We start from the raw sequence: 25,113 nt of genomic DNA on the forward strand, positions 1-25,113 counted from the left end.
TTGTGGTGCAAATATCTACAGTATTCCATAATTGGCAGTGTTTTAGCCATCCTGCCTCTTCTGTGATCCCTTAACATCCTTAATGCCCAGTCTGCGACCAGACTTCCCTGCATCCTAAAAAATGTGGCCCTAAACATGAAATTACTGCATCGGATCGACGAATAACCCGACTTCTCTCTATCTCCTCTGCGGTTGCTTGGTCGTGTCTTCCAAGAAGCTGAGTGTCCTGTGCTGTAGATGTTTCCATTTATTAGCTTTGATTACATGGTTGAAGTGTCATCCCAGTTACTTCTGTACTCTAGTCCATGTGTCTTGTAAACTTGTAGGCAGAGACAGGACTATTGTTAACCTATTTTGTTTCCATTTTTAAGATTTTTTTTTGAAGGGAAGAGTTGTGGAGAGACAAATTAAGTCTAGAACTGAGGTTGTGAGGATGACTAGCGAGTGTACTTATCCATTCTGCCTTTTCTGGTTCTTAAAAACTTGGAGACAGTGGCTGAAGTCCTTGCCTTGTAAGGGCCAGGATCCCATATGGGCGCCAGTTCTAATCCCGGCAGCTCCACTTCCCATCCAGCTCCCTACTTGTGGCCTGGGAAAGCAGTGGAGGATGGCCAAAGCCTTGGGATCCTGCACTTGTGTGGGAGACCCGAAAGAGGCTCCAGGCTCCTGGCTTCAGATCAGCTCAGCTGTAGCCGCTGCAACCACTTGGGGAATAAACCAGCGGATCTTTCTGTCTCTCCTCTCTGTAAATCTGACTTTCCACTAAAGATAAATAAATCTTAAAAAAAAAAACCCTACAACTTGGAGAATGTGCTTTTATGCTGATTATTAAGAAGTGTTGCTTTCCTGTAACTTTTAAAAGATAGTCTTTCTTTATTTGAAAGACAGTGTTGGAGAGAGGGAGGGAAGGAGGAGGGGCCCTTCCGTCCATTGCTTCAGTTTACAGATGGCTGCAACTGCTAGGTTGAAGCCAGGAGCTTCTTCTGGGTCTCTCATGTGAGTGGCAGCGACTCAGAGACGTGGGAGCCATTTTCTGGTGCTTTTCCCAAGCCATTGTCAGGGAGCTGGATCAAAAATGCAGCAGCGGAGAGAATCAAGATGGCGGAATAGGGTAAGGACACGTTTAAATGGATGGAGAAACACTGAATCAGGATGAAGCAGAGAGGACACATTCCAGGAAATATGAGAGGATAGAACAACAGCAGAGGGGCACCCGGAGACTGACAGACACAGGAAAGGATAGAAACAGCAGAGGGGCGCCCGGGGACTGACAGACACAGGAAAGGATAGAACAACAGCAGAGGGGTGCCTGGAGACTGACAGACACGGGAAAGGATAGAAACAGCAGAGGGGCACCCAGAGACTGATAGACACAGGAAAGCAGTGGACACAATGGTGTGCTGTTACAGTGACTGATACCCCAGTAGCATTCAGCTAATGACTATCTGACCCCCACCAGCAGCCAGAACTCCACCAGCAACCAGGTGGGAAGGGACTTTCACCAAGAGCACAGGAAGTGAACCCAGACAAAGAACTGTCCGTCCTGCTGGTCTGTTTGATTTGACTAGGAGCAGAGATAGAGTGACAGATCCTAGATGGGCAGTGCGGGGACAAGATAGATTTCATAGCCCAGTCAGCCTTCTAGCGCTGTATTGGGTGCCATTTTGTTTAGGGAGGCAAGGGCTATGGGGCAGGACTGAGCATATGCTGATCTGGGAGTGAACTCACTTCTGACTCAGTGAGCTGCAACAACGTGGTATCATACAAGTTCCACCCAAGGTAAGTATGGGTAGCCCTCAACCTGACAGCCAGCAGATCAAGAACACTAGTCGTGGTATGTTGGGCATTTTATACACTTTGGCAAACACTTTAGGACTGCAGGGGTCAACAGTGAACTGCGCATGTGCTGAGCTCACGAGAACTCACTGAGCTCAGTGGATTGCACTGGTCCCACAGGAAAATAATACTGATTGTGGCATCGTACGGGTCAAAAGAGGTCCATGTGGCACCCATATCTAATGGCCAACAGGTTCTGGCAAGATCAGTGCCACCAACAACCTAGCTATATAGGACACCTGGTATCTCCCTAATCCTGGGACCCGCTCCAGCCGGAAGTGGGAGAAAGGTTGTACAGACAGTGGTGCAGCCTTAGCACAGTATCACAGGAGGTGGAGACTGGTGAGCCAGGAGCTGGGGCTACGGAGTTCTTTGTTGAAATCTAACAAGAGAACCCAGACCTGGAACTCACTGGAGGAAGTGGTACAATTGGCTGCAAGCAAAGAGCCGTGTACCAACTGCAATAAGCAAAATAAAACTGTAGGCCTGTGGGTGACAGAGCTTAGAACCCTGCCCCAAGGAGAAGACTCTGCTAAGCAGAAGTGCAATGACCAAGAGCAAAAAGAGACAGAGTCACAGTGAATATTACTGAAGACTTTCCTGCAAAGGAACAAAACCCTATGCCAACCTCAGAGTTAACTGAGGATGACATTGAGAAAATGGGGGACACAGAATTCAGAAAACTCACTTTAAAGCTTCTGATCAACAATGAGAAGCACATACAAGAGTTCAAAAGAATTTAAGGAATATTTTACACAAGCAATAGCAGCAATAAAGCAAATCAAGACTGATATATCAGAAATGAAGAACACAGTAGAGCAAATAAAAAGTACAGTGGAGAGTCTCCAAAACAGAATGAAGCAAGCAGAAGAAAGAATCTTAGAATTAGGAGATATTTGCTGTCACCAGGGGAAACAAACAAAAAACTGGAAGCAGAGCTGGGTCTAACTAAAAAAGTGTTCAAGAATTGAGATACTACTAAAAGGCCAAATCTAAGAATTATGGGAGTCACAGAGGTGCAGAAAGAGAGGCTGGTTTTACAGCTGTGTTTAATGAAATAATAAAGGAAAATTTCCCTAATCTAGAGAGAGAATTGGGAAGCAAGATCCAGGAGGAGCACAGAACTTCCAACAGGCCTGATCAAAAGCGATCTTCACCACGACGCATGATAATTAAGTTCTCTTCAATTGAACATAAGGAAAATATCCTTAAATGTGCACGTGAAAAAATCAATTGACATAAAGGAATGCCAATTAAACTCACAGGAGATCTCTCACAGGAAACTCTACAGGCTAGAAGAGGATGGAGTGACATATTCCAGTTTCTAAAAGCAAAAATTGTTGGCCCAGGATAACATATCCAGCAAAGCTTTCTTTTGTCTTTGAAAATGAAATAAAATTCTTCCACAGTAAAGTTAAAAGAATTTGCCTCTTCCAAACCTGCCCTACAAAGGATACTTCAAGACATTCTCTTGACAGAGAAAAGGAGTAGTGCCTACCAAAACCAAAGGCAAATGTGAAGAACATTCCAGTAAAATGACAACAGAAAACTAAACCAATGAACAACTGCCGGAGTCCAGCTCCAGCTCAGTTCGGAGCTTGAGAAGGATGCTTGAAACAGGTGTAGAAAGAAGAAGAGAGATGGGCCACTACAATTCCAAGATCATTGTGGGCAATGCGAGAAAGCTGTCTGCTTTATTTATACAGAAGCAGTACACGATTTTCTTTTGGGGGCAATTTGACACAGCTTCAAGGGGGGCACAATTTACTACAGCTTGAGAGGTGAATGAGGAAGGATTCCACATTCCTTGCTTATCTCGGCTTGCCAGCCCCTACCTGCTCTCCTCAAGTCTGGATTCTATCCTTGGCACACCTGTGACAACCGGACCCCTACCTTGAATTATGTATGGGTTAGTAAGTCTGGGATCTTGGTTTATGGGCATTAGGGGCCATTGGCACCAAAGGCCATTAGGCCTGCAAGCTCACACAGTTTGTTAACTAAACAAGTAACGCAAGAGTTATAACAGTGGAAAGAATTGCAATTAGCGATGAGCCATGTTTACTCCATTCAAGTTTCAACTCTACAATGGACAAGTGAATGTTTCCAAAGACAGTTCTACAAATTGTTTCACCTTAAGACAGGGCATTATCCATTCTGACGTTGCAGCCAAGAATTTCTCAGTAGACAACACATCTTATTCAGTAATACACTCCTACTACAATTCTTATTCTACAACTTATCCATCACTTAATGGGAGAAATATATCGAAAGAGAAAAAACATAAAGACCTAAGACAAAAAGTTTCAAACATTAAATCCCTCTACAACTGCAGGTTCTACAACCTCATAAATGATCAAACAATAATCAAAAGTATATAGTGTTAGTAAAATCACCCTATACTTCCTCTAGTAAAAAAATTATGAAAGCAGCTAAAGCAACTACATTTTCTATGTTCTAAAGAGTTGCAAGGACAGGCTAACCTTTAAGGTCACAGTAACTATATTTTTTGCCTTAGCAGGATAGCCTTTAGGGTCACAGTAGCTATGTTTTTTTGTCATAGCAGTTTCAGCTCATACTCTCATTACTTCCGCTAGTTTGCAAAATTCTTATCAAGCCATTTCCCAGAAAGCATGCTAAATGTCTGGACCAGATTTTGTGGCAATGGGTAGGCACACAATAAGGTGTCTAGAAACAGCATGGGCTTAATCGTACTCCTGTGTGCAGTTAAAGGCCCACTCACCAAGACATTATCGATAACATTAACTCTCAAGCTCATGTTGGTTGCAAAAGCCATCTCACAGGGGCAAACAATGCCTCAATAGTTAAAAAATTCTTAGTGGGGTGGTTGAGTGTCCATGTGAAAAGGGCTGAAACTGTGTCAAGGTGGTCAGAGAGAAATCTGCCAGGTCCTGCCAAGCAGCTGGAAGCTCCCCCGGGCCCTGCCAAGCAGCTGGAAGCTCCCCCGGGCCCTGCCAAGCAGGGGAGCTGTTCTCTTCACACCTTCACATTATTCACATCTACTGCACGGACCCCAGCAAACAACCTATTCCTGAAAGGACAGGACCAAAGTACCACCCATACATATTAACCCTGAATGTAAATGGCTTACGCTCAATCAAACGTCATAGATTAGTAGACTGGATTAAAAAACAAAACTCATCTCTTTGTTGTCTAGAAGAGACACATTTCACCAACAAAAACCAGTGGAAACTGTATCTCATAGGTTTTGTTTTCTGTTAGTTTTTTCTCTTCATAACACTTTCTTCTGGTTAAATTCTTCAGTGACTCATAGATCATACAGCATCATCATGTTCTTCAAGAAGGTTCTTGACTTTCATTTCTTCAGCTACACGTTAGTCATTCAGTAGCATGTTATTTAACTTCATGGTGTTGTTCATTTCTTTTTTCTTCCTGATGTTGATTTTGTGGCTTTTCATTTAAGGGGATGTAAAATAGCTGTGTAATGAAGACTTTTGTATCTAGCAACATGTTATTTAACTTCATGGCATTGTAAATTTCTATTTTTCTTCCTATTGTTGATTTTGTATTATGACTTTTCATTTGAGGGGATGTACAGTAACTGTGAAATGGAGACTAACATCCAGATGTGAGGATACAATGTAGTATGCATTTCTACTTCCAGACAAAGATGTACTTAACAATGAAACTGTTTACTATAACTTGACAATAGGATTCTGGACTCTGCCATTGTCCATGCCCGCAATGATGGACATATGACTGTGTATGTAGAACTATACTTTAGTAATGATATAGAGGAACTAGGTGGTGGTGGGGAAATTGGGGCTGGGGTAAGGGAAATACCAGGAGCCTATGGAACTGTATCATCAAATGATAATAATACTAGTAACAATAGTAAAAAGAAGTAAAATGTAAAAAAAAAAAAAATGCAGCAGCCAGGACTTGAACCAGCAGCAGATGGTATGCTGGTGTGTCAACAGGCTGAGGCTTTACCTGATAGTCCACAACACTGATCCCTGAGGGTGTTTTTTTTGTTTTTCTTTTTTTTTTTAAGATTTCTTTTATTGCGTGTGATTCAGGCCTGGGTGTTGGTCAGGCTGGCCAAGGCAGCTCCACCCGTCGGCAAGCTGTGGATTGGTTCTGGAGGGGGCGGGGACTGGGCAGGGCCAGGCCAACCTTACTCCACTGGTAGGTGCAGGGCCAGCTGGAGTGTGGGTCATGCCTGGCTAAGCTATCCTATCTCCCGGGTTACATGGGGCGGGGATGGGAGCAGACTGAGCAGGACCAGGTTGCAACACCTGCCAATGGAAGTTGGGATTGGGGGCTGACTGGGTCAGGCCAGGCTGCAGCATCCGATAACAAAGGCCAAGACACGTGGAAATGAGCTGTGCCAAGCTGGGTCAGAGCAACCACTAACACATGCAAGATCTGTGGCTGGGAGCAGGCCTGGGCAGCTAAGGGGATGCCCTGGCTGGGTTGTGGTTTCACTGGTGAGTGTGAGAGCCAGAATGGGGGCAACGATCTGGGCTGAACATGCCTGTAGTGTTCCTTGGTACGAGTATGGACTGGGTTGGGCTAGACTGTAGCACTCACTGGTGTCACGAGAGCCAGGGTGGGTGTGGGATCTCCTGGGTTAGCACTCTGCCCACATATGAACCATGTCTGCGTGGACCAGGCTTGGCTGGGCTGTAACACCCAACAATAAGAACTGGAATGGGTATGGGCTGGTTGGGCAAGGCCACTGTTCCTGCCAGGACAGGAGGTAGACTAAGTTATGCTGGGTCAAGGACCCACTGGTGTTTATGAGACCTGCCACTGGTAGGTGACCTGATAGAGGAACTTGGAGAATTCCTCTCGCAGGATGTAGTCCCTGCGGGTGAGTGCAGGAACCAAGGCTGGGAGCAGCCCAGCCCAGCCCAGGCCAGGTTATGGTACCTGCTGGCATACGTGTGGGTCAGTTCTGGGTGCAGGATGGGCCGGGTCGGGCTGCAACATGAGTCAGTTCACGTTGGGGCCAAGATTGGGGTCTGGTTGGGCTGGGCTATGCTGCAGTGCTCACCAGCATGAACTGGAACTGGGGTAGGCCAGACCAGACCAGGCTACAGCACCGTTTGACAAATGCCGGAGGTGAGACAGGCCATGCAGACTGGGCTGCAGCACCTACCAGCACACATGAGACCTGGGAAAAGGGATGTGAGCCCTGGCAGGAGGGTTGCAGGGGCCTTCCCTGCTGGACCACTGCTCCCACTGTTAATTGTGAGAGCTAGGATCGGGAAATGAAAAGGCCAGGCAGGCCTGCAGCACCTGTTGGTTGTTGTATATTGCATAAGCCAGAGTGGGTGCAGTCTGGTTGGACTTTGCTGCAGCATCAGCTGGAATGTGTTAGGACTAGGGGCAAATCTGTCAAGCTAGACTGCAGAACCACCTGGAGAGTTTCTCGTAGCATTGCAGAACTGTCGAAGCTCCACACTGGGGACCCTGGGATGACATTGGGTGGCCATTCCCCATTCCCAGGTACTGAGGTGTTTGGGAGGCTAGATGTGCCTTCTCCTTACCTCTCCCCTTCCCTCAAATATAGAAAGAAGTAAAAAGGAAATGTGGAAACAGTGGTATTACCCACTTTCTCCTAACCCTCCATGCTTCGCAAACTAATCAACTATGTAAACATCATATAAAAAGGTCATATAAATATCTTTTAAGTAATAAAATGTATTTATGAAAAATATATGTATCTTATTTATTTGAAAGAGCGAGAGAGAATGCATACACGTGCTGAGTTTTTGCATTCATTGGTTTATTTGGGGCTGGTCCAGGCCTAAACTCATTTGTTCTCCCATGTGGGTGGCGGCCTAACTACTTGGGCCATCTTCTGCCTTTCTAGATGTTTTGACAGGGAGCTGGATTGAAGGAGCAGCCAGGACCGAAACTGGTGCCTCCAGGATGGGCTGTTGGCTCATAGTTGCGGCTTTAGCTGACTGTATACCACAATACCAGTCCACGTCAACTTTTTGTTTGTCCTGAAATATTTTACACAGGATATGTAGGTTAACTGTGTGTTTAATTCTTTTGTTTTATTTGCTAGTTTTTACCAGTTTTAAAAAGTATCGTTTTGAGAGGCTGGCATTGTGGTTCAGCAGGCCAAGCTACCACCTGTGGCTCTGCCCTCCCACGTGGGCACCCACTGGGATCCCAGCAGCCCCACATCGTCCCTGCTGGCCATCTGGGGAGTGAACCAGTGGACAGAAGATCTCGGTCTCTATGACTATGCCTTTCAATTTAATTTTTTTTTAAGATTTATTTATTTGTAAGACAGAGCCATTGAGAGGGAGAGTGAGACAGACACACAGAGATCCTTCATCCACTGATTCACTCTCCAGATGGCCGGAGTGCTTTCGGTAGGGTGGCAGGGGCCCAAGGACTTCGGCCATCTTCACAGGCAGACCGGCAGGGAGCTGGTTTGGAATTGGAGCAGCTGGGACCTGGAATGGTGCCAACATGGGCTGCTGGCAACACAGGCAGCAGCTCAGCCTGTGGAGCCATGATGCTGGTCCTGCAAATAGATTTTTTTTAAAGAAAAATGATCATTTTGAACTCATGCATTTATGTATATTTTTTCAATCCACCTGCCACTTTTCTTCCGTAAATAATCTGATCATCCTGTCTTTGACCAGTGAGCACCTCCATTGTCCTCGTTAAACCTCATTCATTTTTGATGGATTTCTTGGTTTGGGACCCAATGAAAGTATCCTAGCTGGGATCATCTTGAAATTTGCTGCCTGGACTTGAACTTTGCATTTTTTTCAAGGAGACTAAGCTTGGCGAGATCTTTGAAGGGACAGAATTAAACAGGCGTGTAAATTGTCAGCAATGTTCTTGTCATGTGTTTGAGGCTTTCTGTGCTCTAAGAAATACCACTAATTTCTGCAGGTTGGATTAGACATTTTAAGTCTGGAGCTGGGCAGCCAACATGGAAGGGAAGTGAAAACTCAGCAGCCCATTGCAGGAGAGAAATAATGAGGATGTGTGAAAGGACGTGCGTGGGGCATGGAGAGTCCACGAGGGAAGGTTCTTGTGTTTGGAATTGGCTTGGAGTCTTATTTCAGCAAGGTTGATCCCACATGAGGGATAAGCACTTAAAAGAGGGGCTCCTAGTTTAATAGTTTATTCTTTTTGAGATAGCATTTGTTTTTTTTAAAGCACGAGGTTCTCATATAGGAATTTGTAAGATATTTTTGAAAAATTAAGAGACTCGGGCCCAGCACAGTAGCCTAGCGGCTAAAGTCCTTGCCTTGCACTCACCAGATCCCACATGGGCACCAGTTCTAATCCTGGCAGCCCCGCTTCCCATCCAGCTGTCTGCTTGTGGCCTGGGAAAGCAGTCAAAGATGGCCCAAAGCCTTAGGGCGCTGCACCCATGTGGGAGACCCAGAGGAAGCTGCTGGCTCCTGGCTTCGGATTGGCTCAGCTTCCGCCGTTGCAGCCACTTGGGCAGTGAATCATCAGGTGGAAGATGTTCCTCTCTGTCTCTCCTCTGTGTATCTAGCTTTCCAATAAAAATAAAATAAATCTTCACACACACAAAAAAAAGAAACAGAAAAATTAAGAGACTCGCATCTGGGTCCTGTGTCAGAACTGCTGGATGCCTGATTGGTGAGTCTCGGTCCAGTTGCTCTTCAGAAGAGCCCACAGGATTCTGCTTTGTGCGCCTCTGTTGAAGGCCTGCTGGGCCAATGAGTAAAACCAAAGCAGTTCGTTAAGTGTGTGCACTTGCAGCAGTGAGGATTTGTGTTAGAGTCATGCAATAGGGTTGAAATGAAAAGAGGGGCAGAATAATGGAAATCTACATCCTAAAAGTTTTTGTGTAATATTGATGAACAATGTTAACATTAATGCAAGGGTTCGAAGAGGAGGAAACAAAGATGAGTCCCGTGATGGGAGGATGGTGTTGGTGGGCAGATGGGCAGACCTGCTGTTCCGGGGTGGACGGGGGGCTCTGTACCTGGGGGTGTGGAGGCTAGCAGTCTGTCAAAGGGGTGCGGGCTGATGTTTCTGTCCTTGTCTTGCTTTTTTTTTTTTTTTTTTTTTTTTGATGCTTCATTCTTTGTTGGCAAAGCGCTCCACTCCAGTGAATGTGCTGTGCTCCTTGGATCAGGAGTTTGACTGATGTTACCCAGCAGTATCCAGTATATTAAATAATGTAAATGGAAAAAAACAACATTGCAGCAAATTAAAAAATTAGTATCAAAATATACTCATTTGCCACAATAATCAGTAAACTAAGCAAGAAAGATTTATTTATTTGAAAGGCAGGGTTTTAAAGAGGGAAGGAGAGACCTAAAGATAGCTTCTATCTGCTGGCTTACTCCCCACATGCTCAAAATGGCCAGGTTGGGCCCAGCTGATGCTGGGAGCAAGGAACTCCTCCCAGGTCTTCCAGCAAGATGGCAGGGCCCTAAGCACTTGGACCATCTGCTGCCGCTTTCCCAGGCCCATTAGCAGGCAGCTGGATTGGAAGCAGAGCTCCCCGGGCAGTGGAATTAAAGAGGAATAGTTGATTAGTTCATTCCTTCAGCAAACGTTGGGCTCATTCTTCAGACACCAAGTGCTAGCACTCCAGACAGGCCTTCTCTTGCATATTTGGGTGCTGGTGTGAGGGCCAGGCAGCAGCCATGGTCCGAAACTCAAGGATACTAAAAGTGGTGAGGGACGTGAGCTGCTGTTGGAGGTGCTGGCAGATTCTGTGAGGGGGGGCCTGTTCGAGTCCAGCTCCTTTTCTGCTCTAGCTTCCTGCTGCTGTCTTAGGGAAGACACCCACCCAGGTCCTTACTACCCGTTAGGAGACCAGAATGAAATTCCTGGCTTCCGGCTTCTGCCTGGCCTGGCTCTGGCCATGGTGGCCACTGGAGAAGTAACCTGGTGGATGGAAGATCTTTCCTTTTCTGTCTGTCACTGTGCCTTTCAAATAGATAAAAAGAATAATGAGGTGTAGAGGGACATTCTCATTTTTGTTTACTTATTTTTGCCTTTTCTTGCAAAGCATTGGTAGTGAGAGGTTAGCATTCCTAATCTCTACTGAATTACACAGAAAAAAATTAGACTTAAGTTCTTTTAGGTTCTCTGATAGTTTGACTTCTCAGAGTTCTCCCTGTTTGGTTCCTCCTGAAATGTTTACATCATAGGCATTATTTAGATTTCTTCCTGACTAGGGAGATTGTTTGTTTCTGGTGGAAATTACTTGTGCATGTTCTTTTCACAGGATAGTGTTGGTTTTGTTTGGTCGAGAGGGAAACTGTTGCTCTGGAAAATGCAGCTTCATTCAGTGGTGAAGTGCAGTGGTTGGGTTCTGCCGTGGGCTGAACCTTTTCTGCCCATTGTTCTTGGTGTTTGGGGTTCTCCAGGCTAAAGCAGCTGGCTAGATCTCATCGCTTATTGCTATTTAATCCTATGCTGGTATCATGTAACTAAGTATTTCAGTCTTTAATTATAGAAGGCTTGGTGCATTTCTTGAAAAAAAAAGTTGCTTTGCAGATGGGAAGTTAACTGATTGAGGGACATTAACAGTTTTTTTACTGTATTACTAAAGATTGATATGGAAATACAGAAAGCAAGATGGACACTTGCTAGATTGTAGTTATATTTTCCATCAGTAAGTCCAGGGACTTGGTGTGAGTGGTAATGGACGTGGAGGAAGCATTGCGTTCGACACTTGTTCTGTTGGCGGCGTGATCCCAGGGAGGCTGGGCTGGTCATGTATTTCTTCGCTCTGACCACCCTGTATGATTTTTTTTTTTCCTTCTTCTTAAAGGAAACTTGTGCGTCACTGAGCAGAGACTTCACTTCTTTTCTTCTGGACTGCAGCTGTGTGTCCTGAGGCCGTCAGAATGTCGGGAGCCTCGGTGAAGGTGGCTGTGCGGGTGAGGCCCTTCAACTCCCGAGAGACCAGCAAGGAGTCCAAGTGCATCATCCAGATGCAAGGCAACTCGACCAGTGAGTGCACTGCTGCTGTTAGCGTTGTCGGTGCTGTGGCTGATCTGCTCACCGTCACCGCCCTCTCCTGGCGTCCCTTCCTGCCGTGGGCAGTCTAAACGAGTGTGTGTGTGTGTGTGTGTGTGTGTGTGTGTTGGCGCCTGAACTTGGCCACTGGATGTTGTCACTACTGGATATTTGCTGCAGTGTGCTTAATTCTTTATTGTTTACTCTTTACAGTTGTGAAACTGAGAAACTGAATTAATTTGGTGGTAATGTGTGTTAAGTTGAAATCTTAATGATAATGTTGTAAGTAGTGATTTGTGTTAAATCCGGATGGGACCAGCTTTGTCCCTACCTAACCACATCCCTACTAATATATACCTGGGAAGGCAACAGGGGGTGACTCAAGTGTGGGCCTCTATCCCTGGAGACAAGGCTGGAGCTCCTGGCTCCTGTTGGCAGCCTGACCCCTGCTGGCTTCTGTGGCCCTCTGGGGAGTGAACCAGTGGATGTGTGGTCTGCCTCTCTCCCTCTCTCCCTCCCCACCTTGTCTTCCTCCCCCTTCTCTCTTTCAAACAAATAGTCCCTACACAAAATATACTCTATATTTTATAAAGACCCTGGGGTTTGTTGTTTTTCTTTCTTCATTTGAAAATTATTTAGATTCATTTCTTGCTAAAGTACAAGCTTCTGCAGGGGCTTGGGATCCTGCCGGCCACCCCCATGGGAGACCCAGAGATTCCCGGCTCCTGAAGGTCTGGGTCTTGAACCTGTAGCTTTTTAAAACTACATAAATTTACTTATTTATTTGAAAGAGCGAAAGAGACAGAGAGGTTTTTCAGTCAATTGGTTCAGTCCCTAATTGGTCTTAACAGCTCCTGCTGGACCAGGGCAAAGCGGGGCACCTCGGACTCTGTCCAGGTCTTGCATGTTGAGTGGCTAGGGTCCACCTGCTTGGGCCATCTTCCACTGCTGTCCCAGGCACATTCGCCAGTATCCGGATCAGAAGTGAAGCGGTTGGGACTCAAAGCTGATGTTCTGAAATGGGATGCCAGCATCAGCCTGCTGTGGCAGTGCCTGCCTGGTAAATGTATATCTTTTTGGTAAAGTAGAGTTGTTACTTTTATTTTATTTTTTTTTGTTTTAAAGATTGATTTATATATTTTTATTGCAAAGTCAGATATACAGAGAGGAGGAGAGTCAGAGAGGAAGGTCTCCCATCCGATGATCTACTCCCCAAGTGACCGCAGTGGCTGGAGCCGCACTGATCCGAAGCAGGGAGCTAGGAACCTCCATGTCTCCCATGCGGGTGCAGGGTTCCTAGGGTTTAGGAGCCATCCTCAATTGCTTTCCCAGGCCACAAGCAGGGAGCTGGATGGGAAGTGGAGCTGCCGGGACACGAACTGGCGCCCATATGGGATCCCGGCGCCCCTGTGGGATAGCGGCTCGGCCACTGGGCTGGCCTGAATTGTTACACTTTCAGACAAGCTACTACTGAAGTAACTATTTTATCGTCATCTACTTGTGCCAATTGCCAGTATTCTTTATGGAGGAGTCTATCAGCCAGCAATGCTTGTTTCACAAAAAGCTATACTTTGTAGCCAGTATTTCAGAGTTAGTCACATACAGCTTTGAAGTTTTTCTTGTTCAGGATCTTCTGAATTTGATCATAGGGCTTGTAACAATGTTGTTTTTTCAAGATTACAAAGTAGCTGTCTAAGAAGCGGTAACATTGTATTTGTCAATTGTGCCAGTGATTTAGGAAATATTTAGGGATGAAACAGAAGCAAAAACCACTATGTTTATGATAGCAGTCGAAGTACTGCGGCTGGCGGGACAGCATAGTAAGTAAAGCCACTGCCTGCCATGCCGCCACTCCATGTGGGCATTCAAGACCTGCTGCTTCACTTCTGGTCCAACTCCCTTCTGGTGCGCCTGGAAAGTGTTTGGGAGACCCAGAAGAAGCTTTGAGCAGCTGGCTTCAGCCTGCCCCAAGCCCTGGCTGTTGCGGCCATTTGGGGAGTGAAGAAGTGGTTGGGAAATCTTTTTCTCTTCTTGGCTTGCCCTCTCTCTGTAGCTCTGCTTTTCAAATAAATAAAACTGATATTTAAATATTTTAAGAAGAGTGTGAAAAAGTAGTTTATTGATGATCCAGGAAAAAGGAGATTAGAATATGTAGTAAAATTTATAAGCCTTTTTGTAATTCTTGGTGTTTCTGATTTTGGGTGGCCATAAGGAATGAACCCGTTTGCTTCATCTCTTTTTTTCTTTAAAAATTTTTTTTTGAAAGAGAGAGGGAGGGAGGGAAGGAGGGGGAAGAGAGAGAGGGAGAGAGGAGAGAAAGGGAGAGAGAGAGAGATAGAGAGAGAGACAGACAGACAGACACGTAACAGAGACACAGAGAGAATGAGATCTTTCATCTGTTGATTCACTTCCTAAATGGCTGCAGTGCTTGGGGCTGAGCCATGCCAAGGCCAGGAGCCTGGAACTCCGTGTGGGTGTCCTGTGGAGGCCGAAGGGGTCCAAGTAATTGGGCCAGCATGGGCTGCTCTCCCAGGCACATTATGTAGGGGGAGCTGGCAGAGGTGGAGTAGCTGAGATGTGAACTAGTGTGGACATGGCAGGTTAAAGCTCCACCTGTTAAAAGCCCCTCGTTGTGCTTGATTTCTCATTTTGCTATTTATTGTGTATCTGAAGTAAGATAATAATAAATAATAAATAAGGTGTTGAAGTCTGTTTCTAAAATGTGTAATTCTTTTTTTGCCCTATTATTTTGATGTATGCAAACCAAATTGAGTTTAAAATAAACTAAAATAATCCAGATATTATATTCACTTAGGGTGAAGGGTTTTCACATGTTTTCATTTTGGTAGAAAAGAATCTGAAGAAGCTAGGCGTTTAGGGGTGACCTATGGGAGGTCTGGGCGGAGTTCCTGGCCGCGCCCTGAGCCCTGAGCACCGAGGCCATTTGGGGAGGGAACCAATAGATGGGAGAGTCTCCTTTTTACTCTCTCTCTCCTTTTCTGTCACTGTGCCTTTCAAATAAATGAGCAAATATTTAAACAAAAAAGGAAAATATGATGTTAAAAAATAGTGTTCCTAATTGCTTCCTTTTGCAAATAGGGATATAAAATTTGAGTTTGTAAGGATATGTAAGTTACCACCTTCAGAGTGTCTGGGATGTTTAAAAATGGGTGACCTAGTACAGAACTGCTTAATTTTTGCTGACAGTAATTACTCTGGTCCAAATGGGTTCTTTCTAGAACCATGAGCAGAGCTTCAGAAAGTTCATGGGAAAGACACATTTATATATATGTATGCACATACCTGTGTGTGTGTGTGGTATATAGTCATGTCTTTGCGGAGATCTCAGCATCGTACCACTCTTGTTAGTGGCAGACTTAAGGAGCAGATAATGGCACTCCTGACCCTCTTCCCTGTAATGCATTGCCTACTTGCATGTGAAATTTCAGCTGAATTCATATTCGTTTACTGACCTAGAATTCCTCATTGGATAAGTAAGCCTCGGGAAAGCTCTAGCTTAATGCTTTGTTGTGGTGCGCGGGGCTTCAGGCTATTTTGACTCTTTTGAAGGGTAAAGCAACTTGTAAGAAAACTGTCATATCTACTGGACGAGAAACTTTTCCTCTAGGAATTTTTGTACTTTCTGTTTTCAATTTTATGTGGCCATTTCTTAGTAATTTGATTCATCAAAATAGTTTGAGAGATTTTGAGAGGCATTTATAAGGAAGAAGCTATGTTTAGAAAGTATTCGTGATTTATTTTAAAAAGAAAAGCTTTTCACTTAGATTAGTAGAGTGCATGCATTGTGAGCATAGCATAGTTGCAAAAAAAAAAAAAAAAGATGAAATGAATGTGCCATAGCCACATGTGTGAGCTGCCTGATAACGGCTGCTGTGTGGGCAGCCTGGCGGGCCTGCTGCTCCCGCGAGCTGCAGCTGCCTGCAGATGGAATGCCGTGGAATGTTCCTGCAGAAAAGGGGGAAGAGCTCAAAGAACACTTTCAGGAATGTGCCGGAGCTGGAGACCGAGTACTGGCCCTTTATTTAAGAACTTTCTGGAGCAAACGTTTTCCACAGCACAGAGTGATGTCGGCATTTTGGCTTTGTTCAGTAATATCCTGTTAAGAGTCCAAGTTTCTTTCATTTAGGAAACTTTAAAAACATTATTTATTTGAAAGACAGGCAGAGAGAGACACGAGGAGAGACTGAGTGAGAGAGTTCCTGTGAGCTGTGGCCCCTGGGCTGGGGTCCTGGCGTAAACCGGACCCAGGGATGCGCTCCCAGGTGACAGAAGCTCAGTTCCTGCTGCCTGGAAGGGTCTACGTTAGTGGCAGGTGGTTCACACCCAGCAGTGCTGACGTGGGACCTAATTGTCACCAGGCCAGGCAACCAGCCCTGGAAGTATTTCTATTGTCTATTTTGCGAAAAGGAAATTAGGGCAAAGTTAATGATCTAAATGTTTACACTTACGGTTACAGAAGTATTCAACCTTCAGAAATTCTTTCAGTAAAACAAGTGAATAAAACTGGTTTTCACTTATGATGCTTTGTTTTAACTACCTTCTATCTCTTGCTTGCTGGTAAATCTTTATAATAGATTTATGAAAATACCATGCCTCGGTTCTTTTATCTTTCAATACTCAATATTAGTAGGAATAATAATAATTTTATTGCTCATATTGTCTTTTTCAAAGGCATTTTTAGCTCTAGCATATATATTTGTAGACCAAATACTGCATATCAGACTGATATCAAAGATGATTTCATCCCTGAAAATTTGGGCTGGAGCAAAGGCAGGGACGAAACAGAGGTCACAGATCAAGGGACTTAGAGAGGAATGCTTTTAAACTGGTTTGCCTTTTCTAACATACATTAGTGCAACTGCATGAAATAAGTGTAATTGTACATAGACTGTCCTTAGGGATATTCCAGATAATAAAGAAGTGGGGAAGAAAAATGGTCTCCTCTTTCCTCCTTACCATAGCCCGCTGCTGCCTTTGGGTGGATCTTGTTGCTCCAGTTGGTCAAATAGCTGGAGTATTTACATCATTTTGGTATCTATTCCCTTTCCTTCTCGTTAGTCTAACTCTCACTTGTATTTTAGTCTGGATTTCTTTTCTCAGGACCTGTAATTACACTTCTGTGTCTTTTGAGATGGGAGCCTCTTCAGTTCTCTGTAAAATGTGTTTTCCTGGGGAGGGGGTGGTTGTTCAGGACGCCCCTCGGCATCTGTACAAGGCTGAGAATCGGTACGAGGATAAGCCAGGAGGTGATGTGTTGAACCTGTAGCATTTAAATCCAGGTTGTTTCTGCTGGGCCAGCGCTGGGTGGAGCTGGCTCCTGAATTACTGCTTCTCCACAGTGAATGTTGCCATCTTATCACTACCAGGTGTGTGTGTGTGTGTGTGTGTGTGTGTTCCTTAATCTACCCTTAGCAGGCTTCACTGTGTGAGCAGCATATGTCGCTTGTGCCCAGTTGTGTATCTTTTTTTTTCTTTTGAAGATTGATTTATTTTTATTGGAAAGGTGGATTTACAGTGAGGAGATACAGAGAGAAAGATCTTTCATCAGCTGATTCACTCCCCAAGTGGCTGCAATGGCCAGAGCTGAGCCAATCCAAAGTCTGGATCATCTTCCAGGTCTCCCTTGGGGGTGAAGGATTGCAAGGCTTTGGGCCATCCTCTGCTGGACATTGGCCAGAGCTGAGCCGATTTGAAGCCAGAAGCCAGGAGCTTTCTCCAGGTCTCCCACATGGGTGCAGGGTTCCAAGGCCTTGGGCTGTCCTTTACTGCTTTCTCAGGCCACAAGCAGGGAGCTGGATGGGAAGTGGAGCAGCTGGGACACTAACCGGCACTCATGTGGAATCCTGGTGCAGGTACAGCCAGGATTTAGCCACTGAGCCATCATGCTTGGCCCCGGTTGTGTGTCTTTATAGCCTCTTCCTATGGAATATATTTCACTGGTAATAACTAAAGCTAATAAAGATTGTGTATCTCTTTTTTCAGTTCCTAGGCCTATGGCAATATATTGCAATAATTTATTCGTTATTTACATACATACTTATTATAGAGGCAGAGATATAGAGAATGGCAGATTGAGCTCCCAGCCAGCCTCCCAGCCGGCCGTCAGTTAATCCCCCAAGCACATGTTACAACTGTGTCATGCTGCTCTGAGGCCGGGAATTGGGAACTGCATGCAGATCTTTTGTGTGGTTGGCAGGCACCTGTGCGTCACTGCCTCTCCGGGCCTTGCCTTAGCAGGCAGCTGATAGGACGGCAGCCGGGTATTGAATGCAGGCATCCTACCTGGCATCTTCCCTTCCAGGCCTGATGCTGGTCCCTGAAGCACCATGAACCTTGCCCCTTGTGGCAGCTGGAGAACACAGGAAGATGCTTCTGACCCATTGCCTTGCAGTACTTGTTCCCTCATCTTGTCATTGTTTTCTTTATATTTGGAAAATGCTGAACTTGGAGTTTAGGCCAAAAACTTACTCTATATACTTGTCTTGACTATTTACTGGTTTCTCAGTAGAGTAAGTGGCATTGCTGTTTCCTGCAAAGTCCGCATCCCATCTGAGCACAGTTTGAATCTCAGCTGCTGCACTTCTAGCCCGTCTACTTACTAATGTGCTGGAAGAGCAGCAGAAGTTGAGCGAGTGCTTGGGCCCCTTCCACTTACGTGGGAGACCCAGGTGGGGTTACAGGCCCCTGGCCTCAGTCTGGCTCTGTCCTGACCACTGTGGCCATTTAGGGAGTAAGCTAGAGATGGAAGATCCTTCTTGTTCTCTCTGTTACTCTGCCTTTCAAATAAATAAGTAAACCTTAAGGAAACATATGTAGAATAAGTAGTGTGTTTGTGTCTTCTTGAGTGATTTTTTAATCTCATTGTAAGGGTGCTTCTCACTGTATTACTTTAGATATGGATGGTTGCACAAAGTGCTGATAAGCAGCTTTCCACCTTGCAAAAATGTATCTCATAAGGAAGACAGCTTGATGGGGAAAGGAGTTTATTCTGAGACTGTGCCTCCTGTCCCTCTTACTGTCCTAAAACGGTTGTTGGCACATAGTAGTGTTCAGTAAATTGAATTTGTCATAATTTGTCACACATATAATTTTACTTCTGGTTAGTAACTACTTTCTAATAGTACCTGCAGAATAATGACTGGTTTTAGGTCTTGGAAATGGAGGAAAGTGAGGTTTGGTGTCTCAGGGGCTCTTGTTTGAGGAGTGTCAATTTTTTGTAACAAATAATAACATCATTTTCCCAAAATACAGCTTCTCTTTTTTAAAAAAAATTTGTTTTTATATTTTTTCCTTCTCTAAGTCTTGATGGAGAGTTGTCCTCTAGTATTCCCTTTGCTTTTGTTCATCCTCATAGTTCACAAGTTTGTTTAGTAAAGGATCACTAAAGGAAGTTGTTACAGCACAGGCTATCCATATTCTTACTCTCTGTTCTCAAGTCATTTATTGAACATATTTAGTATATTCCTAAATAAATAATATAGAACGATCAGTTCTAAAATTGAAAAACAACATGTAGTAACTCTTAATCTGAAAACAAAAGAAATCTAAAGTTTGAAAAGCACAATTCCGGCCATTTCTCGCCTTCCTCCCGGGAGAGCCCTCGGGTTTGCACGTGTGAGATGGAGGTGTTGCAGATGGCTGCTCGGCGACACTGAGGCTCTTGGGAGGATCAGGTGAATCATGTGTGTCGCATGGGATGCTAGTTTCTTTCTTTTTTTAAAAAAAAAGTTTTATTTTTACTGGAAAGTCAGACATACAGAGAGGAGGAGAGACAGAGAGGAAGATCTTTTGTCTGTTCATTTCACTCCCCAAGTGGCTACAACGGCCGGAGCTGAGCCGATCCAGAGCCAGGAGCCAGGAGCTTCTTCCAGGTCTCCAACGTGGGTGCAGGGTCTAAGGCTTTGGGCCGTCCTTGACCCCTTTCCCAGACCACAAGTAGGGAGCTAGATGGGAAGCAGGGCCTCCAGGATTAGAACTGGTACCTGTATGAGATCCCAGCACGTGCAAGGTGAGGACTTTAGTTGCTAAGGTATGGTGCCTGGCCCACATGGGATGGTATTTTCAAAAATTATCTAAATTGTTGTGATTACTTTTAGTACATACATTATTGTTTCCTGCGGGAACATAAGCTTGTAGACAAAAATCATCGAGTCTGTCAGTTTAACGGAGCTTTTGCCATTGCATATTTGGTCTTGCTTTTTGCTATATTTGGCAATTTAAACTTCAACTGCATAAATTGTTTTCACAGCAGCACAGCTTAGAGGGACCACTGGATGTGATGGTGTCTGCAGCCAGGGTGGGTGTCTGGCACATGGCAGAGACTCTGCCTGGGAGGCCTGCCTTCCCCTTGGACGCCTGGGTTTGAGTCTTGGCTTCACTCAGACTCCTACTTCCTGCTCATCTGTGGCACCGAAAGCAGCAGATGACTCCAGTGCCTGGGTCCCTGCCACCCATGTGGGAAGCCTGGATTGGGCTCCTGGCCCATCTCAGCTCAGCTTCTCTGAGCATTTGGGTTGTGAACCAGTAGATGGAAGAGCTCTGTCTCTATTTCTGTGTCTTGCAGATAAAAATAAATGAGTGAATAATTTGTTTAAAAAAAAAAACAACCTTCTTATGGAAAACTCAGTCTTTGCTCGCTTGCGTTGTACTGCTCTCCCGCCTGTTCTCATGCTGCCGTTATCTGTGTGTGTCGGTCTCAGGGGAGGAGGCAGCTGAGCCCGGTTTCCTTTGCTTTGCTTTTTGAATGGCTTCTTTGCCACTCCCGAAGGATGGTTTGGAGTTCCATTTGTAAAAGTCCATGCCAATAACATGGTGCTGATTGCTTTGGTAGTTGCCCAGTCAAGTGTGAAGCGTTGTAAAGGAAGTTCGTGAGGTCTGGAGCCAGGGTGCCGGACTGTGAAAGGCACTGCTGCTTCCGGCGTTAATGTGGCAAAGCAGGCATTCCGAATTTTCTTTTTGGTGATGCATCCAGGAATGTGCATTGTGCCAGGCTGGAGACAGCCCTTGGCTCTACTGTGAAGAGATGAAGGCTGTGTCTAAGTGGTAGGAGTTTGAATGCTGAAATTAGGTCTGTTTTGTTTATACAGCAAGCTCAGGCTGCCCGAACGCCAAGATTTCAGAGTTTTAGTCTTGTCTGAAATAGAGACAAATCATCCCAACAGTGTGCTGACTGTTGGGAAGGCAGTGATTAACTGAGTGCTGGGATGGGAAAGGGAGGGCATGCTTTCTCTTTTGGCAGAATTATACGGCCAGGGCGCGCAGAAGCAAATCAGGAGGTGAGTTAACTGTGTTTACTGTGTCCCCGCCACGTTCTGTTTTGATACCAGAGAGTTCCCTTAACTGAATAAACTAGAAGAGGCAAATAGGTAAGGAAAAGAGCAGCAGAACGGTGATTGGTAAATAGGCACAGTTAGGCAGTTGTAGAATTTAGCTCAATGAATCTTCCCGGTAATCCTTTTGATTTTTCCATCCCGCAGATGGAGGAAATGTGCGTGCAGAGTGCTGGCTGACTTGCCTGGCCCACAGATTGAGGGAAAGGGACAGAGCACGGATGCACCACTTTGAGACCCTCATTCTGCTGTTGTGCTCCATGTAGCACCTCCCAGAATACCTCAGCTTCACTGTGCTGTGCTGTAAGACTGAATGTCTTGGGCCTGGCGGCGTGGCCTAGCGGCTAAAGTCCTCACCTTGAAAGCCCCAGGATCCCATATGGGCGCCGGTTCTTATCCCGGCAGCTCCACTTCCCATCCAGCTCCCTGCTTGTGGCCTGGGAAGGCAGTCGAGGACAGCCCAAAGCTTTGGGACCCTGCACCCGCGTGGGAGACCCGGAAGAGGTTCCTGGTTCCCGGCATCGGTTGCGGCTCATTGGGGAGTGAAACATCGGATGGAAGATCTTCCTCTCTGTCTCTTCTCCTTTCTGTATATCCGGCTTTCCAATAATAATAATAAAATCTTTAAAAAAAAAAAGACTGAATGTCTTAGGCTAGTTTGAGTTTAACTGTTAAACTTTATTTAGATGTCTGTGTCTTTTTTTTTTTTTTAAACAGTTAAAGAGAGTTACAGAGAGAAAGGGAGAGACAGAGCGCGCTTCCATCCGCTACCCTAATGGCTGCAATGGGCAAAACTGGGCCTGTCTCAAGTTAGGAGCTGAGAGCCGCCTCAGGCTCTCGCATGCAGGTGCAGGGGACTAAGCACTTGGGCCATCCTCCACAGCTTTCCTAGGTCATAAGTAGGGAGTTAGATTGAATGTGGAACAGCCAGGATTTGAACTGGCACTCCTGTGGGATGTCAGCACCACAGGTGGAGACTTACCTGCTTGTGTTATGGCACCTGCTCTTTGATGCCTCTTTTTGATGGGGAGGAATCATGAAGAAAATAATGGGTGTACTTACCAGTGCAGCAGTCTTTGGACCACTTAGATGGAATGTGATCTATCTTCCAAGGTATTTCCCTTTAAAATCATTTAAAATTTGCTTAAGAAGAACAATATTATTGTGAAGACTTTAATTAAAGTTCATTTTATATCAGAGTGACCGTGAAGAGTTGTATGGCTTTTTTTTAATCTATTATGTGTCATTAAAAAAAATACTCTGAGTTAACTCTGTGGTAAAGACATATGTATGTCATATACTCTTGCCTGTTTTATGAGATTAGAAATCTCAGATTATGATTTTAAATGAACAAAGTTGGAGAATCATGATGGCAGGATAGGGTAAGGACATGTTTAAACGGATGGAGAAACATTAGTCATCAGAGAGGACACATTCCAGAAAATAGGAGAAGACAGAACAACAGCAGAGGGGTACCTGCAGACTGACAGACACGGGAAAGCAGCGGACACAATGGTGTGCTGTTACAGTGACTGATACCCCAGCAGCATTCAGCTAATGACTATCTGACCCCCACCAGCAGCCAGAACTCCACCAGCAACCAGGTGGGAAGGGACTTTCACCAAGAGCACAGGAAGTGAACCCAGACAAAGAACTGTCCATCCTGCTGGTCTGTTTGATTTGACTAGGAGCAGAGATAGAGTGACAGATCCTAGATGGGCAGTGCGGGGACAAGATAGATTTCATAGCCCAGTCAGCCTTCTAGCGCTGTATTGGGTGCCATTTTGTTTAGGGAGGCAAGGGCTATGGGGCAGGACTGAGCATATGCTGATCTGGGAGTGAACTCACTTCTGACTCAGTGAGCTGCAACAACATGGCATCATACAGGTTCCACCCAAGGTAAGTATGGGTAGACCTCAACCTGACAGCCAGCAGATCAAGAACTCTAGTAGTGATGCAAAGGGTGCCATTTTGTATGGCGTGGCAAGGGCTTTGAGACTGTGGGGACAGTGCTGAGCTGAGCATGCTCTGAGCTTGGTGAGAACTCACTGAGCTCAGTGGATTGCACTGGTCCCACAGGAAAATAATACTGATTGTGGCATCGTATGGGTCAAAAGAGGTCCATGTGGCACCCATACCTAATGGCCAACAGGTTCTGGCAAGATCAGTGCCACCAACAACCTAGCTATATAGGACACCTGGTATCTCCCTAATCCTGGGACCCGCTCCAGCTGGAAGTGGGAGAAAGGTTGTACAGACAGTGGTGCAGCCTTAGCACAGTATCACAGGAGGTGGAGACTGGTGAGCCAGGAGCTGGGGCTACGGAGTTCTTTGTTGAAATCTAACAAGAGAACCCAGACCTGGAACTCACTGGAGGAAGTGGTACAATTGGCTGCAAGCAAAGAGCTATGTACCAACTGCAATAAGCAAAATCAAACTGTAGGCCTATGGGTGACAGAGCTTAGAACCCTGCCCCAAGGAGAAGACTCTGCTAAGCAGAAGTACAATGACCAAGAGCAAAAAAAGAGACAGAGTCACAATGAGTATTACTGGACTCTCCTGCAAAGGAACAAAACCCTATGCCAACCTCAGAGTTAACTGAGGATGACATTGAGAAAATGGGGACACAGAATTCAAAACACTTGTTATAAAGCTTCTGATCAACAATGAGAAGCTCGCAAGGCAGGCATTCAAGGAATTCAAGGAATATGTCACACTGGAAATAGATCAAATGAAAGCTGATATATCAGAAACTAAGAATACAGTGGAGCAAATTAAAAGTACAGTGGAGAGTCTCCAAAACAGAATGAAGCAAGCAGAAGAAAGAATCTTAGAATTAGGAGATATTTGCTGTCACCAGGGGAAACAAACAAAAAGCTAGAAGCAGAGCTGGGTCTAACTAAAAACGTGTTCAAGAATTGAAAGATACTACTAAAAGGCCAAATCCAAGAATTATGGGAGTCACAGAGGTGCAGAAAGAGAGGCTGGTTTTACAGCTGTGTTTAATGAAATAATAAAGGAAAATTTCCCTAATCTAGAGAGAGAATTGGGAAGCAAGATCCAGGAGGGAAACAGAACTCCTAGCAGATTTGACCAAAAACAATCTTCACCAAGACACATAGATAATCAAGCTGTCTTCAGTTGAACATAAGAAAAATATCCTTAAATGTGCACATGAAAAAAAGATCAATTGACATATAAAGGAATGTCAATTAAACTCATAGGAGACCTCTCATGGGACACTCTACAAGCCAGAATAGAATGCAGCGACGTGTTCCAGATTCTAAAAGCAAAAATTGTTGGCCCAGGATAACGTACCCAGCAAAGCTTTCTTTTGTCTTTGAAAATGAAATAAAATTCTTCCACAGTAAAGTTAAAAGAATATGCCTCTTCCAAACATGCCCTACAAATGATATTAAAGATATTCTCTTGACAGAGAAAAGGAGTAGTGCCTACCAAAACCAAAGGCAAACGGGAAGAACATCCCAGTAAAATAGCAACAGAAGACTAAATCAATGAACAACCCATTGCTAAAATAACAGGACCAAATTACCACCCACTCATATTAACCCTGAATGTAAATGCCTTAAACTCATCAATGAAACGGCACAGATGCACAGACTGGATTAAAAAATGAAACCCATCTATTTGTTGCCTACAAGAGACGTATTTCACCAGGAAAAATCAGTGTAAGCTATATCGCATGGATTTTGATTTTTTTATTTTAGTTTCATCTCTTCGAAAACACTTTTCTTTTGATTAAATTCTTCAGTGACTCTTAGACGATACAGTAGCATCATTTTCTTCAAGAAGGTTCTTGATTTTCTTTTTCATTTCTTCATGTTTATCATTTAGTAGCATGTTATTTAACTTCATGGTGTTGTTAATTTTTTTTTCTTCCTGTTGATTATGTTTTGTGGCTTTTCATTTAAGGGGCTGTGTAGTAACTGTGTAA

At 44.8% G+C, this 25,113-nt stretch overlaps 1 protein-coding gene across 6 annotated transcripts in view; it reads left to right on the forward strand.

Annotated features, from left to right (window-relative positions):
• KIF1B (kinesin family member 1B) overlaps positions 1-25,113 on the forward strand; it is a 147,098-nt gene that overhangs the window by 8,231 nt on the left and 113,754 nt on the right. For all 6 annotated transcript variants that reach the window (XM_058674954.1, XM_058674961.1, XM_058674930.1 and 3 more), the window contains exon 2: positions 11,621-11,802. In XM_058674954.1, the coding sequence (XP_058530937.1) occupies positions 11,697-11,802 (106 nt within the window). In that variant the 5' untranslated portion in view covers positions 11,621-11,696. The remainder of the gene's footprint in view (positions 1-11,620; positions 11,803-25,113) is intronic.

The sequence above is a fragment of the Ochotona princeps genome, chromosome 2 (assembly GCF_030435755.1).
Source record: "Ochotona princeps isolate mOchPri1 chromosome 2, mOchPri1.hap1, whole genome shotgun sequence".
Taxonomy (NCBI): domain Eukaryota; kingdom Metazoa; phylum Chordata; class Mammalia; order Lagomorpha; family Ochotonidae; genus Ochotona; species Ochotona princeps.